Source organism: Harpia harpyja, chromosome 13, assembly GCF_026419915.1.
Source record: "Harpia harpyja isolate bHarHar1 chromosome 13, bHarHar1 primary haplotype, whole genome shotgun sequence".
Taxonomy (NCBI): Eukaryota; Metazoa; Chordata; class Aves; order Accipitriformes; family Accipitridae; genus Harpia; species Harpia harpyja.
In genome coordinates this window covers 28,704,371-28,717,262 of record NC_068952.1, presented here as the reverse complement: position 1 = coordinate 28,717,262, position 12,892 = coordinate 28,704,371, and the positions used below count along the sequence as shown (strand labels likewise).

Genomic DNA, 12,892 nt, shown 5'->3' with positions numbered 1-12,892 from the left:
GAGACAATGAACGTTTGACAACCTTCCATACTCTCGCACTTAGGTTATGACCAGTTTACGTTTTGTAAATAGCAGTATCTGGAAAGCTGTAACTGAGTACCCATTTTCTTCATCAGATCACTTCCAAACTTATTTTTTTGAAAATAATTACTGCGTGTAGAAATTTTATCTCTAGTGCTATCGAGGTGCTCTGCTCTGAGCTTCAGTTCAACGACCATCACCACTTCACAGGCTACATTACAAAAGCACCAAACCCCCCAAACTCAGCAGACTGTCAGATATGTCACAGTATTAAACACCTTGTTAGTGCAACGTAATCAAGGGTTGGGCTTGTGGGGGTTTGGGGCTTTTTGGTTTGGGATGGGTTTGAGTGACAAACAATGAACAGGAGAACCAATAAATGGCATTTGACCTCACTTTAAGCTTATCACTATCAAAAGCAGTGAAATACCCACCAAAATTGTAGGAGCTTGGGTTAAAAAACTGCTCAGGTGGTGGATAAGAAGGAGGAACTCCCCGACTTAGACTCCGCTCGTGTACCAGAATATCCAAAATGGGGTTTGGAGAAGTCATGCTTATTACAGTATCCAGTGACCACAACGCAAAATAGGGGCAATCCTGAAGGAATTCTTCTGGCCTGAAAGCAAGCAAGTGCATAAGCTAAACACCGACTTTCAAATGATTTATTTGTAGGGATATTGAAAACAACTTAATAAAAATATACCTTAGTGAATCTGGCATTTGAGCATGATACCAGCGATTAATGTCAAATACACCCAAATAAGCAGATGCTTTTCCCTGACCATATGTATTCACTTGCCAGCTGAAGATTGATACACTGGTGTCAGGCGATATTACTGTAAAAGACAAGACATTGTTTCTTGTTTGTAGAAAATAACGCTATAGCTGATATTTTTAAAACACCACTTCCTATTTTGGCTTAATTCTGTTATATCACTCATGAAGCACAACACTCGCTAAGAATAACAAAAAGAATTTACGGAATAGCAAACATCTCTGTGACAGGTTTCAGTCATACTGCCCCTTCTTCTTGTATCACTTAGCAGGCACTATTAATTTCCAGACTGCACTCAATTACAGGTTTTACGAATAGCTCTTTTCCAGCACATTCAGAATGAACGAACACAATTATCACACAAAATAAATACAAAAACCCCAAACCCAACAAACGAGAAATTGGAATAAAGATTTTAACATAAAACATTCACAATGTTATACTCCAGTTCTCTCAGTAAGTGGAATGGTTTGTCTTCTCTGGGGAGAATGCATTCTCTAGATGTAAGCAAAGGATGTGGTATATCATTTACCCTAATAGAGTAAGGAAGAAGACGACAGTTCGTTTGGCAAAATGTTTCTCTGTTCTCTGCTGAATTCATCATTACATTTAGGGATCCCCACACACTTTACTATGTTTCATTGTGAACATCTGTGCCGCTTCCGTTTTGTAGCTGCTGCAAGTGCCTTTGAAGATATCAATTATTTTCATAATTCAGAAGACGGCTTCATTGCTAGCCTCAACCCACATCCAACAGCAGCTCATGTGTGCCTAGAACTTAACTTGAACAGATTCTGAATAAAAGCTAATTAGAAACCATCAGAGAAATTACAGGTATTTCTCCATGCCTCATGCTTCATAAAAAGGAGACAGAAAGGGGGGTTGTTGTTCTTATTTTGGTTGGGGGGGGGGGGGGGGGGGACACACACGTCGGGTGTGGTGGAGCAGTGGTGTGTGTTTGTTTTTAACAAGCTTTTAGGAGGCACTCTCCTCAGAAACGCGACACAAGTGGAGAAAATCCAAAGGTGTTTTTGTTAGATTTTGACACACTGTTGATAGAGGATGGCATCACAAAAGAGATGCAAGTTGCCGCTTCAGGACTAAGTCAAAGATGATAAACAGAAGTAGCCTAGAAAGATCATGCAAGTGTCGTCTTTGTAAACATCATACATAAGTACAGGCCAGTAAGAAGAGAAGGAAGGCGAATAATGCAGTCAGAACAAAGGGCCATGAAAGTTATCACTGCAGCAGGCTCAAAAATATGGTCAGAGCATAACTGAATTTGTAAACCCAGAGATGGACATTTAATTATTGCAAGATAATGAAAGACATCGTAAAAGTTTTAACTGAGTATATGGACAAGGAAAGCTATTGCTTTAAGAACTTGCAGGTGTAGGAACCTATTAGATTTAGAGAGGAAGAAATGGACAGGCAGATCATAGAATCATAGAGTTGGTGAGGTTGGAAAAGACCTTTATGTTCATTGAGCCCAACCCTAAACAGAACTGCCAAGTCCACCACCAAACCATGTCCCTAAGCGCCACATCTCCCTGTCTTTTAAATACCTCCAGGGAAGGTGACTCAACCCCGGGCAGCCTGTTCCAATGCTTCGTAACACATTCAGTGAGGAAATTTTTCCTAATATCCAACCTGAACCTCCCCAGGCGCAACTTGAGGCCATTTCCTCTCCTCCTATCACTTGCTACCTGGGAGAAGAGACCAACACCCACCTCGCTACAACCTCCTTTCAGGTACTTGTAGGGAACGGTAAGGTCTCCCCTCAGCCTCCTTCTCTCCAGGCTAAACAACCCCAGTTCCCTCAGCTGCCCCCATAAGACTTGTTCTCCAGACCCTTCCCCAGCTCTGTTGCCCTTCTTTGAATGCGCTCAATGTCTTTCTTGTAGCGAGGGGCCCAAAGCCAGGCAGCTTTCCAGCCACTCCCTCCCAAGCCTGTAGTGTTGCATGGGGTTCTTGTGACCCAAGAGCAGGACCTGGCACTTAGCCTTGATGAACCTCATACAGTTGGCCTTGGCCCATTGAGCCAGCCCGTCCAGATCCTTCCATAGAGCCTCTGTAGACCCTCAAGCAGATCAACACTCCCACCCAACTTGGTGTCATCTGCAAACTTACTGAGGGTGCACTCAATCCCCTCGTCCAGATCATTGACAGAGATATTAAACAGAACTGGCCCCAATACCGAGCCCTGGGGAACACCACTTGTGACCGGCCACCAGCTGGATGCAGATGCAGACATAGGTTTGAACAGGGAAAGAAAAATTCACGTAACATTCCTAAGCAATGGGGAGCATCATCTTATTGTTCAAAGATGACAGCTGGAGGAATAAAACGACTGACAAGCATCATGCAGGTGACCCCACCATACATCGCTATAGCACGTCAGCAAGCATAAAATACAACTTATTTTTTCCTTTAAAGAAGTCCCATATAACTTAAGCACCCATTTTTTCTTTTTAAATAAGCCCAACCAGCTAGTCTATAAGACTCACAGACTGGGGTACAGAACAGCATTCATTGCTTAGATTCCAAAACTATTTATTTTAGAATAACCAAACAGGGACATTAGAACAAACCTTCATTAACACTATCCTCTCTGTCAACATGGTTGCGAAATTTTTCTACGGTCTGACAGCTCAGTAGTTTGGTATTGCTGGTCTGCCCTCTCAAGGGAAAGACTCCACCCGTAAGATCTAAACTGTACCTTTCATCACAGTATTCCAGACCCTGGGGGAAAAATAAAAGGAGAGAGAAAAGGTCATTTTGAGATAAAAACATACATTATAGCTAAATATGAAAGAATGTGTATATGTATAATATAATATGCATATTGTCCTGTATATTTCCCATGAGCTTATTTCTGATGGCAAAGAGAAACTACATCTGACATGCAAGAGAATGAAGTGTCAAATAGTAACGGGCTTTGCACATTTTCAAAATTTAGCATTTCCCTAGCTAAAATTTCCTCTGAAGTATGCACAGTTCATTCTACTTTATCAAGTAACTTTGGAAATAACAGACATGTGCAGAGTAGATACGAAAAATCTAAACCATCTCTTTGAAAAACTAGCATGAAGCCTAAGTAAAGAATCCCATTTTTATTACAGAAGGAATAATCACCAAACACAGTTTATAATAAAAGATGTCCTGAACAGGTCCACCATGCCAAAAGACCCTTTCGTCGGATAAAGTACTACAACTCCATCAACCTCTTAGAGATGAATTTTAACTGCTAGAGATTTCAACTTTTATTCACCTATGAAGAGCCAGCTCCCCCCAAAGTTAGGGCTGAGGGGAAGGGAAAAAGATATCAAACAATTCCTGCCTAAGACAACTTCTGAAGCAAAACAGTGCATTTTAAATTCTCCACTGGGGCAAGCAAATCTAAGAAGTTAAGGAACTCCACTGCATGGAAGATGTTAAGTAATGACTTTATTGACCCGTAAAATCTGAAGACAGTTTTCAAATGAGATGCACTCGTCAGACTCTGATGTGGAAGTGGAGGCTGTATACTCTATCCACCTGCAAGCAATATGTAGGACAAATGTAAAGGTGCGCTTCATGACCATGGCTGGATGCACTAGATTTCAAGCTTTCCTTCAAGCTTCTGTGAACTCTCTTCAACGAACAAGGGTCAACAGTAGATTCCTCCTCCTTTACTCAAATTTGGCCTGGCAATTGGGAACAACTCTTAAATTTTCTGCCACGGAAGACGGACAAGAAACTTGACTCGGCCAGGCACGCAGGCAGACAGTCATGTAGTACTGACCAATCTGTGACTACAGGGAAGTATTCCGACACTCCAAGTGTCCTCTGTAGGAGACAGATCCTGTACTAATGCTTCTTTGGGGGTTTTTGGGGGGAGGTGGGAGTTGTCTGGGGGGTTTTTTGGCAGTAGGTGTTAGCAAGTCTTGGTATGAAGCTACATGTGTAAGTGGCTCATGTGGAAGCTAGCTGAAGAACCTGTCTTTTCTCCCCAGGGGATCCAGCTGTTTAGTTCTCTCTTCAACTACCTTGTGAGATCGGTTCCTGTTTCAACCTTGCACAACGCTCATCACAGGAACGCAGGAACAGCAGGGGAGTAAAGTATCTCAAATCCAGAGACTGGCGCCTGACACCTCTTAGAAGCCTGTGAATGTATTACTGGTTGCACTGTCTGTAGAGGGTTAAAAGTCTTACACTAACGACAGCACAGCTTTCTCAGGTCGCAAACGCAAACCACATTATTGAATCACTTTGTGTGCTTTTTTTAAAACTGGAATTTTTAGTAGACCCATTTTTCAAAGCTGCTGAAACATTTCAACCCTCTGAGGTGAAATCTGACACTCATCACACCTTATTCAGGAAAATAAGATGACCAAGACAAAGCATTGCCAAATAGTAAAAGGTCCCCCATTTTAACATTAAAGCGTTGAGACAGAACAAAGTAGCCACGTGAGGGATGGATGTCAACGACTGGATTTTCTTCCAAAGCAGCACACAGTACAAGGTATTGTCTTTGCCACTGCTAAGACTGTAGCTACAAGTAACTTTTAAAAGAGGATAAAGCAAAGCAGAAGTTCAAAAGTGAAACTGGAGAACGATTAAAGCATCTTTCTCCTATCGACCTGCCAAAGTGCTTACAGCACTACAAGAGATGCAGCAGTATAAAACATGCCCAAGAAGACTCAGCAAAAGATTGGGTTTTCAGTCACCTCTGAATTCTGATGGTAAAAATCACCCCTGACAACTTAACTGGTACTCACATAGACAAAATCACTATTTTCATCTTTTCACATACACGCACGCCTTACCTCATACATGACTTGTCCTGAGGCCAAGCGTTTTCTGTCACCAAATGCTAACTGCAACAGATGTAAACTCACAACGTCACCTTCACTGAAAAAGGTAGGAATTATGACATTTGATTACAAAGCTGCTTTATAGGCCTTGTTATCATTTTATTAGATCTAGACTGATGTTTTCTTGCTGAAAAGAAAAACACCACTTCCCAAACCATCAGATAACCGGTCACGTGTAGCCGCTGTAACACAAAGGAGGACATTTGGACACTAACAGCTTCAGGGGCAAATGCTAACCATACAATTTGAAAGCTTTAATATGTTGTATGGACTACAAATTGTTGCTTTAAAGTCAAACTTAAAAAGACTGCCACTCTATGAACAGCTGAGCTGATTAAATAGCTTGCTGATGCTGAAAGAGGGAGATCTTTCTCCCCTTCCCTTCCCACCAAAGTTCCAGCCCCTCTCTTGCATACACACACTGCACCCTTCCACATACTGATTTGGGCCATTAGCCCAGCAGGAAACCATTGACTTTGCTGCTGAACAGTGATCGGTCTCTGCCAGGTGAGCTGACCTGGCTGACAAAGGCTCCAAAGACCGTGGAAGTTGGCACAAGGTAATCCGCAATACTGTCACCTCCCTCCTTTAGGGGCAGCCGGCTGTTATATTGGCACGTTTAGCGCTCGAGATCTGCAGCCGCAACTACTTTTAATGGTATTTTAATACCATGGTGCGAGTACCAAACAAACCGTGAAGCAGTCCTCAAGAAACAAAGGAAATCATTTAAGAATGCAAGCACGAAAACATAGCCACTGTTGCTTTGCCTTCTTTCAGAAGGTAGGCACTAGTAGGTCCCTCTTCACATCCGCTAAATCCTGTAAAAATTGCATTGTAAGCTTAACACCTTCCATACCTGAGAGAATCTCCTGCACAGCTACATAAACAAAACAAATATACATGTATCAACTGTATGTGAACAAAGATACAAAAAAATTTAAATGCATTCAGTGGCTTATAGTAACTTTTTATTCACCTTTCTTGTGTAGACTGAACAGCCCACAAGTAGCAACAATTGCGAGGATCATTCTCAGGCTCCTGAAAAGTAACAGCATAGACAGGAATCCTTCCTCCTTCAAGCTGAGAGTGGTGCCTACGTGTTTGGGGAAAAAAAAAAAAAGAAAGAAAAAATGAAAAAAAAAAAAAGGAAAAGGGGAAAAGAGAGGAAAAAAAAAACCAAAACGGTGAGCCTACGATGGGCCCTAACTGTTTGTAGAAGGGTAGAAGCATCTTCTGAGAAAAGAGCTTATCCTTCCATGCTTATCCTCAAAGTACAGAAGGTCATACTTCCATCTCAGACAAGTGAGTCAGGGAAGCGACTACTTTTTATGCAACAGTCAAGAGCTGACGAAATTACTGTCCATCAAATGCAATAACCTGGGTGTATATCCTCCTCTGCCTGGGGAGGAAGAACATAAATGATTACTTCAGCTGCCAGGCAAAAGATTGTTCCTCCTGTTCCAGCCGACTTCAATATTGAACTTAAAATGCAGCCTATCTTCTGAACAAATTTAAGACAGTGCCGAACACAAGTACTTTCTCATTTCTTTACTCCGATGCTATGTAAAGCATTTTTCCTCCAGACTTCTGAACCTTACGTGTACCTTCACAATCTATTCTTGCCACCCAATTAGTCCTCCACTGGCTATTTATGCATCCAACAGTTTCTGGAGAGTCACTGCAGGTTTGCTTAAGCCAATCCCTACCTGAATTTGGTCACATATTTCACGTGTGATTGCCCTTCGGCAGATATAAAATCGTCTCTTAATTTTTCTATTGCTTATAGATTTACATGCCCCTTATCCTCATCTCCAAGTGTTCCAAGCAAATTTTCATTCACACGCAACGTTGCCTCGGAGTGGGTCAGTCCCCTATTTTGGACAAGGCTGACATGTAGGAAAGAATATCTTTTCAGGCACAGATCAGCTACTGATTTTTCATGTCTCACTAGTTTCATCCTGGACACTTTAAAGAATATTATCACCAAAACCACATTATTAACATACTTCAGCTTCTCAATGTATGCTCTAATTGCAGTAACTGGTTCTGAAAAATCATTCCTAAAATCTGGTTCATCAAAATACACACATTTCCTGGCTTCCCTGAACGCTACTGATCGGACAAAGCATCTTATAAAAATCAGCTCTATCGCATCCTAAACTGCTTGACGTAACCCAAAGAAACATGCTTTCCACAATCCCTCGAGCCACAGGCACAAGAAGGAAAAGAATCCTAGTCCACTGGGGAGAAGGAGGTCCACTTAATCCATGTATGACTTTTAATAATTATTTTGGAAGAGGATTTCTAAACATTCCAAGATTATACCCAAAATTTCAGTCCCTGAAAAGGTTCTCTTTAATGAACGGGCTTCCGTAAGCAAACAATTGAGACCCCTGCACCTCCAGGTGTGGCCAGGTGTAAAGGCCTACTTACTCCCTCTTCAAAGTTTTCATATTCCACAGTGACAGGTAGCCATCTGAAAAACCCACAACGAGCTGATTGCTTCTGCTTATGTAGCACAGGGTCGATATTGCTGTTCCTGAAGGATTTTGTAGTTGAAAGCAGAGATGTCTCCCTTCTCTGGTCACAGTTTCTCTTCTTTGTGGAACTTCAGCAGGAATTCTAGTGACAACTTCTAGATCTACACACACAAAACCACGCCATGAATTAATGTGTTAGGCCATTTAGGCTGCATTTTGAACACTGACGTGACAACACGTCTCATCCAATTCTACCTTCCCAGGCAAAATACCCATTTATGCAACGCCTTCTTTTGTATGTTTCCAAAGAACAGAAGAACTCTCTGATCGGACAGGTATTCTCACTCGTATTTTAAAACCAGGTAAAAGCGTAACCTTCGTAGACAAATTCTTCCTGAACTCTATAAATCACGCGTTTGGGCCTCATGATGAAGCTGTCTGGAGCGACACCAACTCCTGAAGCCACTCTTGTAATAGCCAAAACAGCGTATGCAATCCGAATATGCAAATTAGAGATTTCAGTCATCCAAATGCACGATTTTTGACAAGTCGGATTTATTTTAACAAGCAAGCCTAAAATTTGCCCCAAGTCAATTAACAGCAGCAGAAGAACATTCCCAAGAAATAGGGCGCCTCTGACACAACTTCCTCTCAGGCAGCTGCACTGACTCGCGTGGTAAAATTCCTACACCTCACTGGCAAGAATCATAGTGACATACGGATCTTGGTGGCAGGGGGGCATTTATAACTTTAGAAGGAGTATTAAGTCACTCCCATTTTTAATCAGGTCAGGAGTATACCACGTCAAACCACCATCTGTAATCAGCAGTCAGAAATGCCTGCACACTAGTCTCTTCCAAGTGGGATGCATATTGTTTATACACAAGTTTTCTTACTCTCAAATTCAAGTTTAAAAACTGCAAGCTTACCCAATGCTTGTATTTCATTCTGATTGCAAGAGAAATCCAAACAAAGGTCCACCAGAAGTAGATGACCAACATCTGTAGCCACTGCTGCCACTCCAAAGAGCCATCGCAGACTCTGATGTAGGTGCCGAGTGCTCACGCTGGCTCCTCCGTGATTCGTTATGGGTTCTATAGCAGTTACCTACAGGAAAACTGCAAGCTAGCATTTAAGCTGTTTGACAAGCTAAACAGAAATCATTCAAAAGTGAAGCCGGAATTAGCACATCAGAAACAACAAAGTAAATACAGGACCATAAGACTTAAAACCAAAGCATTGTTTCCAGTTATATCAAGAAAAAAACAATATAGTGAATCTTGATGTTCTATTAACTTGCACTGATTCTTGTTTACATTAAGATAATGAGACCAGGGGACATTACATCATTGGAGTTCCTGGGTTATAGAAGACAGAAAAAATTAGTAACATTCCACCAGTCTCTCCCATCTACACAAACACAATATTCAATAAGCAGAGATTCAAGGACTGCAGGTTGAAAGTCAATCTTTCAACAGTCTGCCAGGTAACTCCCTAACGGCTCTTTTTTCCTATCCTAAGTCAACATAAAAATCTGTTCTGCTCTAAAGCCACCTGCTTGCTAGTCTGAGATTCAGGGGAATGTGTCTAAGTCATTTACAGCACAACTATGGAAGTTTCAGATATTTTAAAGACGGTATTTCTAACATATATAGAAATCAAGCATTTAGGAAATGTACGTTACAGACACTGGGAACGGCGGGAGCTTTTTTTCTTTTTCACTCTGGCCAAAAAAAGATAGTTCTCAATGCCTTTTTGTGGCAGTGGAGAATTAGGTAACTATGTGCTCTACCATAAACCCAGAAAACTTGTTTTACGATCAGTAAGCTCAAAAGATAACGGTACCGTTAAGCCCAAGAGTTTGCACCAAGGCTCTCTTGACTGGATACTCTGAAGTGACAGGATGCACTAATGCAAGACAGAAAAAATACCGCCTACAAAGAGACGCTCCAAAGCTTCTCCTGAAACAGGATTATGCAGCACCTGACAACGCAAAAGCTTCTCTCCTCCGATTAAAGTGTACGTACCCTTCCTGGAAGAACAACTGCTTTAACCACTCTCGATATTCCAAGGTCGTACAGACAGAGAACACTTCCCTCTGCTTCTTCCAACCCAACCAGCAGTCCCGTTCTCTTCTGCCAGGAAAAGTCCTTTACCACAAGAATGGTGGGAGGCTGTTTATTTACTCCACGGAAACGGTAAGCAGAGCGCCGTTCTCCCGTCACAGAGTTCACTACCTCCAGTTGAGGACCACACGCCAACCATGCCAAACCATTTCTCCCTGTAAGAGAAAAGAAAGCTGACTAAAGCAAATTTCCAATACAAGATTGAAAACAACTGAAAAATCACAGCCACTGCCCCTTTCCTTCAATAAAAGTACCCAAAAGGGAAGACCGACTTACCTAGTTGTGGTCAATTATTTAAAATCACCCATGGAAATCCTCCATCACTACCTCTTAATATTAACAACCTTATTATTTTGCATTTCTACTTGTCATTCCCGCACTGAAGGATTTTGACTGTTTGGGATGAAGATGACAACATATTGATCTAGAGTCTTCATCCCATATTCGGCTTGTTTTGGCTAGAGATCGTCTAAATACATACGGGAATACGAGTCTTAAAGCATACTTCAAAGATAACAAATCTAAACCAATTCATTTCTAGTTTATTCATTTACTTGACACACGCCTACGTGGGGCAGGGATTTGGACGGCAGCAAGAAATTATCGTAAAATGGGCACCGCGTGAGTAAATCTAATCTTTTACACGGGCTGATGACAGAAAGAATTTAACACATTTTGTTTCACTGAACAAACTCGGAGGAAGTATTAACTCAATTACTGCACTTTCAGTCAGGTAGATGCATTCTACCTGGTCTAACAGAAGCCTAGACAACCAGATAGGCACCCAGCTAGCTCTACTTGCGGATCACCTAGAAAGTCAACTACCTAATCTGCTTAGCCACTTTCAGCAACTCTCCCTGGGTACTCATCTGCACCCTATTAAATATGTTGGAAATATGGCTGCAGCGCTTAACAGTGTTATCCTCTTCCTTTGCTGTTTGTGTTCAGACTAGGAAAAGAAAAAGCTGGGGGGGGGGGTGCCTCTGTAACGCTGTAGAAGAACTAGTTCGGCATGTGGTGCTATGATGGTCATAGAGCTTGAGCTGGTACAAATAAATAGGGCCCAAAACAACACTATTACTGTTTTGAAAACTGCCTTTTATTTAATTAAAAATTGAGTGACCACGACATTGAGGAAGGCCCGCTGACTCAGCATGCTTAAGTAAATTATTTTAATAGCACAAGATTGGTGAAGGTTGCTGTAATTTCAAAGTTTAACTATACTAAGGTTTTCATATTAGCATTTTTAATTGTTAAAACATCCTTCCTGTTCTCTCGAAACCTGATGCATCTTAACAGCACCAGCCTGACACAGTCGATACTGTGACCCTGTGCTTCGGGTAACCTCCAGGCAATAACAACTTCAGACCAAGACCAAATTTAAAGGAGAATGCTCACCTCCAGAAAACTTCCCGCTCAGCACAGAACCTAGGGTTATCTCATCTTGCCCAAGTGCCTGAGTAGTCACCTCTGGAAACTGCAGCAGACTGCTCGTTACCTGAGCCGATAGGTCTCGCATTCTTCACTGTAAATAAAGAAAAAAATGCAAAAATAGACTCATGTCAGCCATAACTGTTTTTGAGATTGACAGAAGTTTCATCAGTATGCCGCAAATAATCTCCTATACAGCTCCTGTAGCTCTTTTCCTTAAAAAAATGGCACTCGGGACAGTTTTTGATCTCACAGCAGAGCAAAAGGAGAATCCTTTTACTTTTCTAATGCCTATGAGATCACCAACAAAAAGTGACACAGGGGTATTGATAAGGTAAATAACAGGGAAAAAAACCAATACACCGAGTTCAAGTCTACTCAGACATGTAAGTCTGTAGTAAGATGCGATCCGAGAAAAAGCGTATTTCAATTAGCGCTGCAGTAAGAGGTATGAGTTTCCATTTGCCCTTGCTCTTGATTTTGTACTTCATTATTTATGGCCAATTGTCTTCTAGTAGATTTCAGGCATCATTTGTGTCTTGTTCACTTTTTGTGTGTTTATTTTGAACTTTAAGGAATACTAAGTTCTTAACTACCTTCACTCTCAAACTCTTCCAGAAAATGTACTGTTGATGTTTCCACATGACAAGCAATACAGACTTTCATACCTCATCAGTTGGAAAGTAGTTTTCCATACACTTATCACCTGAACATAACACAGCACCTTACAACACGGATTCTTTTCTACACTTAAATCCCCATATTCCTTATTCCAGTCCTTTCCTTCCTATTGCCAGTCCTTATCACATCTCTGTGGTATTTTACAAGAACTTTGAGGCCTTCCAGTTTCCACACCTCTATCGGTGCTCCACAGACAGTTCACATTTCACTATGTCAAGATAGATAGATTTTTGGGGAGGAAAACTTAAAAGCTCAAGTGACTTACAAGATTGAATAGGTGGCTAAGTAAGAGATATTCCACACACATGGAAATACAAACTACTTTAGCTCACTACGTTTTGCAAGTTCTATGGGTTATTGAAAAAGCCTCCGGAAGACAAGACAGGTTCGAGTATCTCTTCAAATAGCACTGCTTTCTCCACGGAGTCTCAGAAGGAAGATATTCTACGTAGCTCACTATTCCTGGGCGTTACACATGCTGACCAACTCGGGCATCAAACAGAACCCTTACCCTATGCCACA

The 12,892-nt window shown here is 41.5% G+C and overlaps 1 protein-coding gene across 1 annotated transcript in view; it reads right to left on the bottom strand.

Moving 5' to 3' along the window:
* The window catches only part of LOC128150342 (protein ELYS-like), a 39,303-nt gene that overhangs the window by 23,544 nt on the left and 2,867 nt on the right, over nt 1–12,892 (bottom strand). Inside the window, exons 2-10 of the mRNA XM_052806459.1 lie at nt 11,657–11,783; nt 10,160–10,413; nt 9,062–9,239; nt 8,086–8,293; nt 6,629–6,745; nt 5,605–5,689; nt 3,388–3,538; nt 725–857; nt 456–637 (exon numbers count right to left, since the gene is read on the bottom strand). Coding sequence (XP_052662419.1) covers nt 456–637; nt 725–857; nt 3,388–3,538; nt 5,605–5,689; nt 6,629–6,745; nt 8,086–8,293; nt 9,062–9,239; nt 10,160–10,413; nt 11,657–11,777 — 1,429 coding nt within the window. The 5' untranslated portion in view covers nt 11,778–11,783. The remainder of the gene's footprint in view (nt 1–455; nt 638–724; nt 858–3,387; nt 3,539–5,604; nt 5,690–6,628; nt 6,746–8,085; nt 8,294–9,061; nt 9,240–10,159; nt 10,414–11,656; nt 11,784–12,892) is intronic.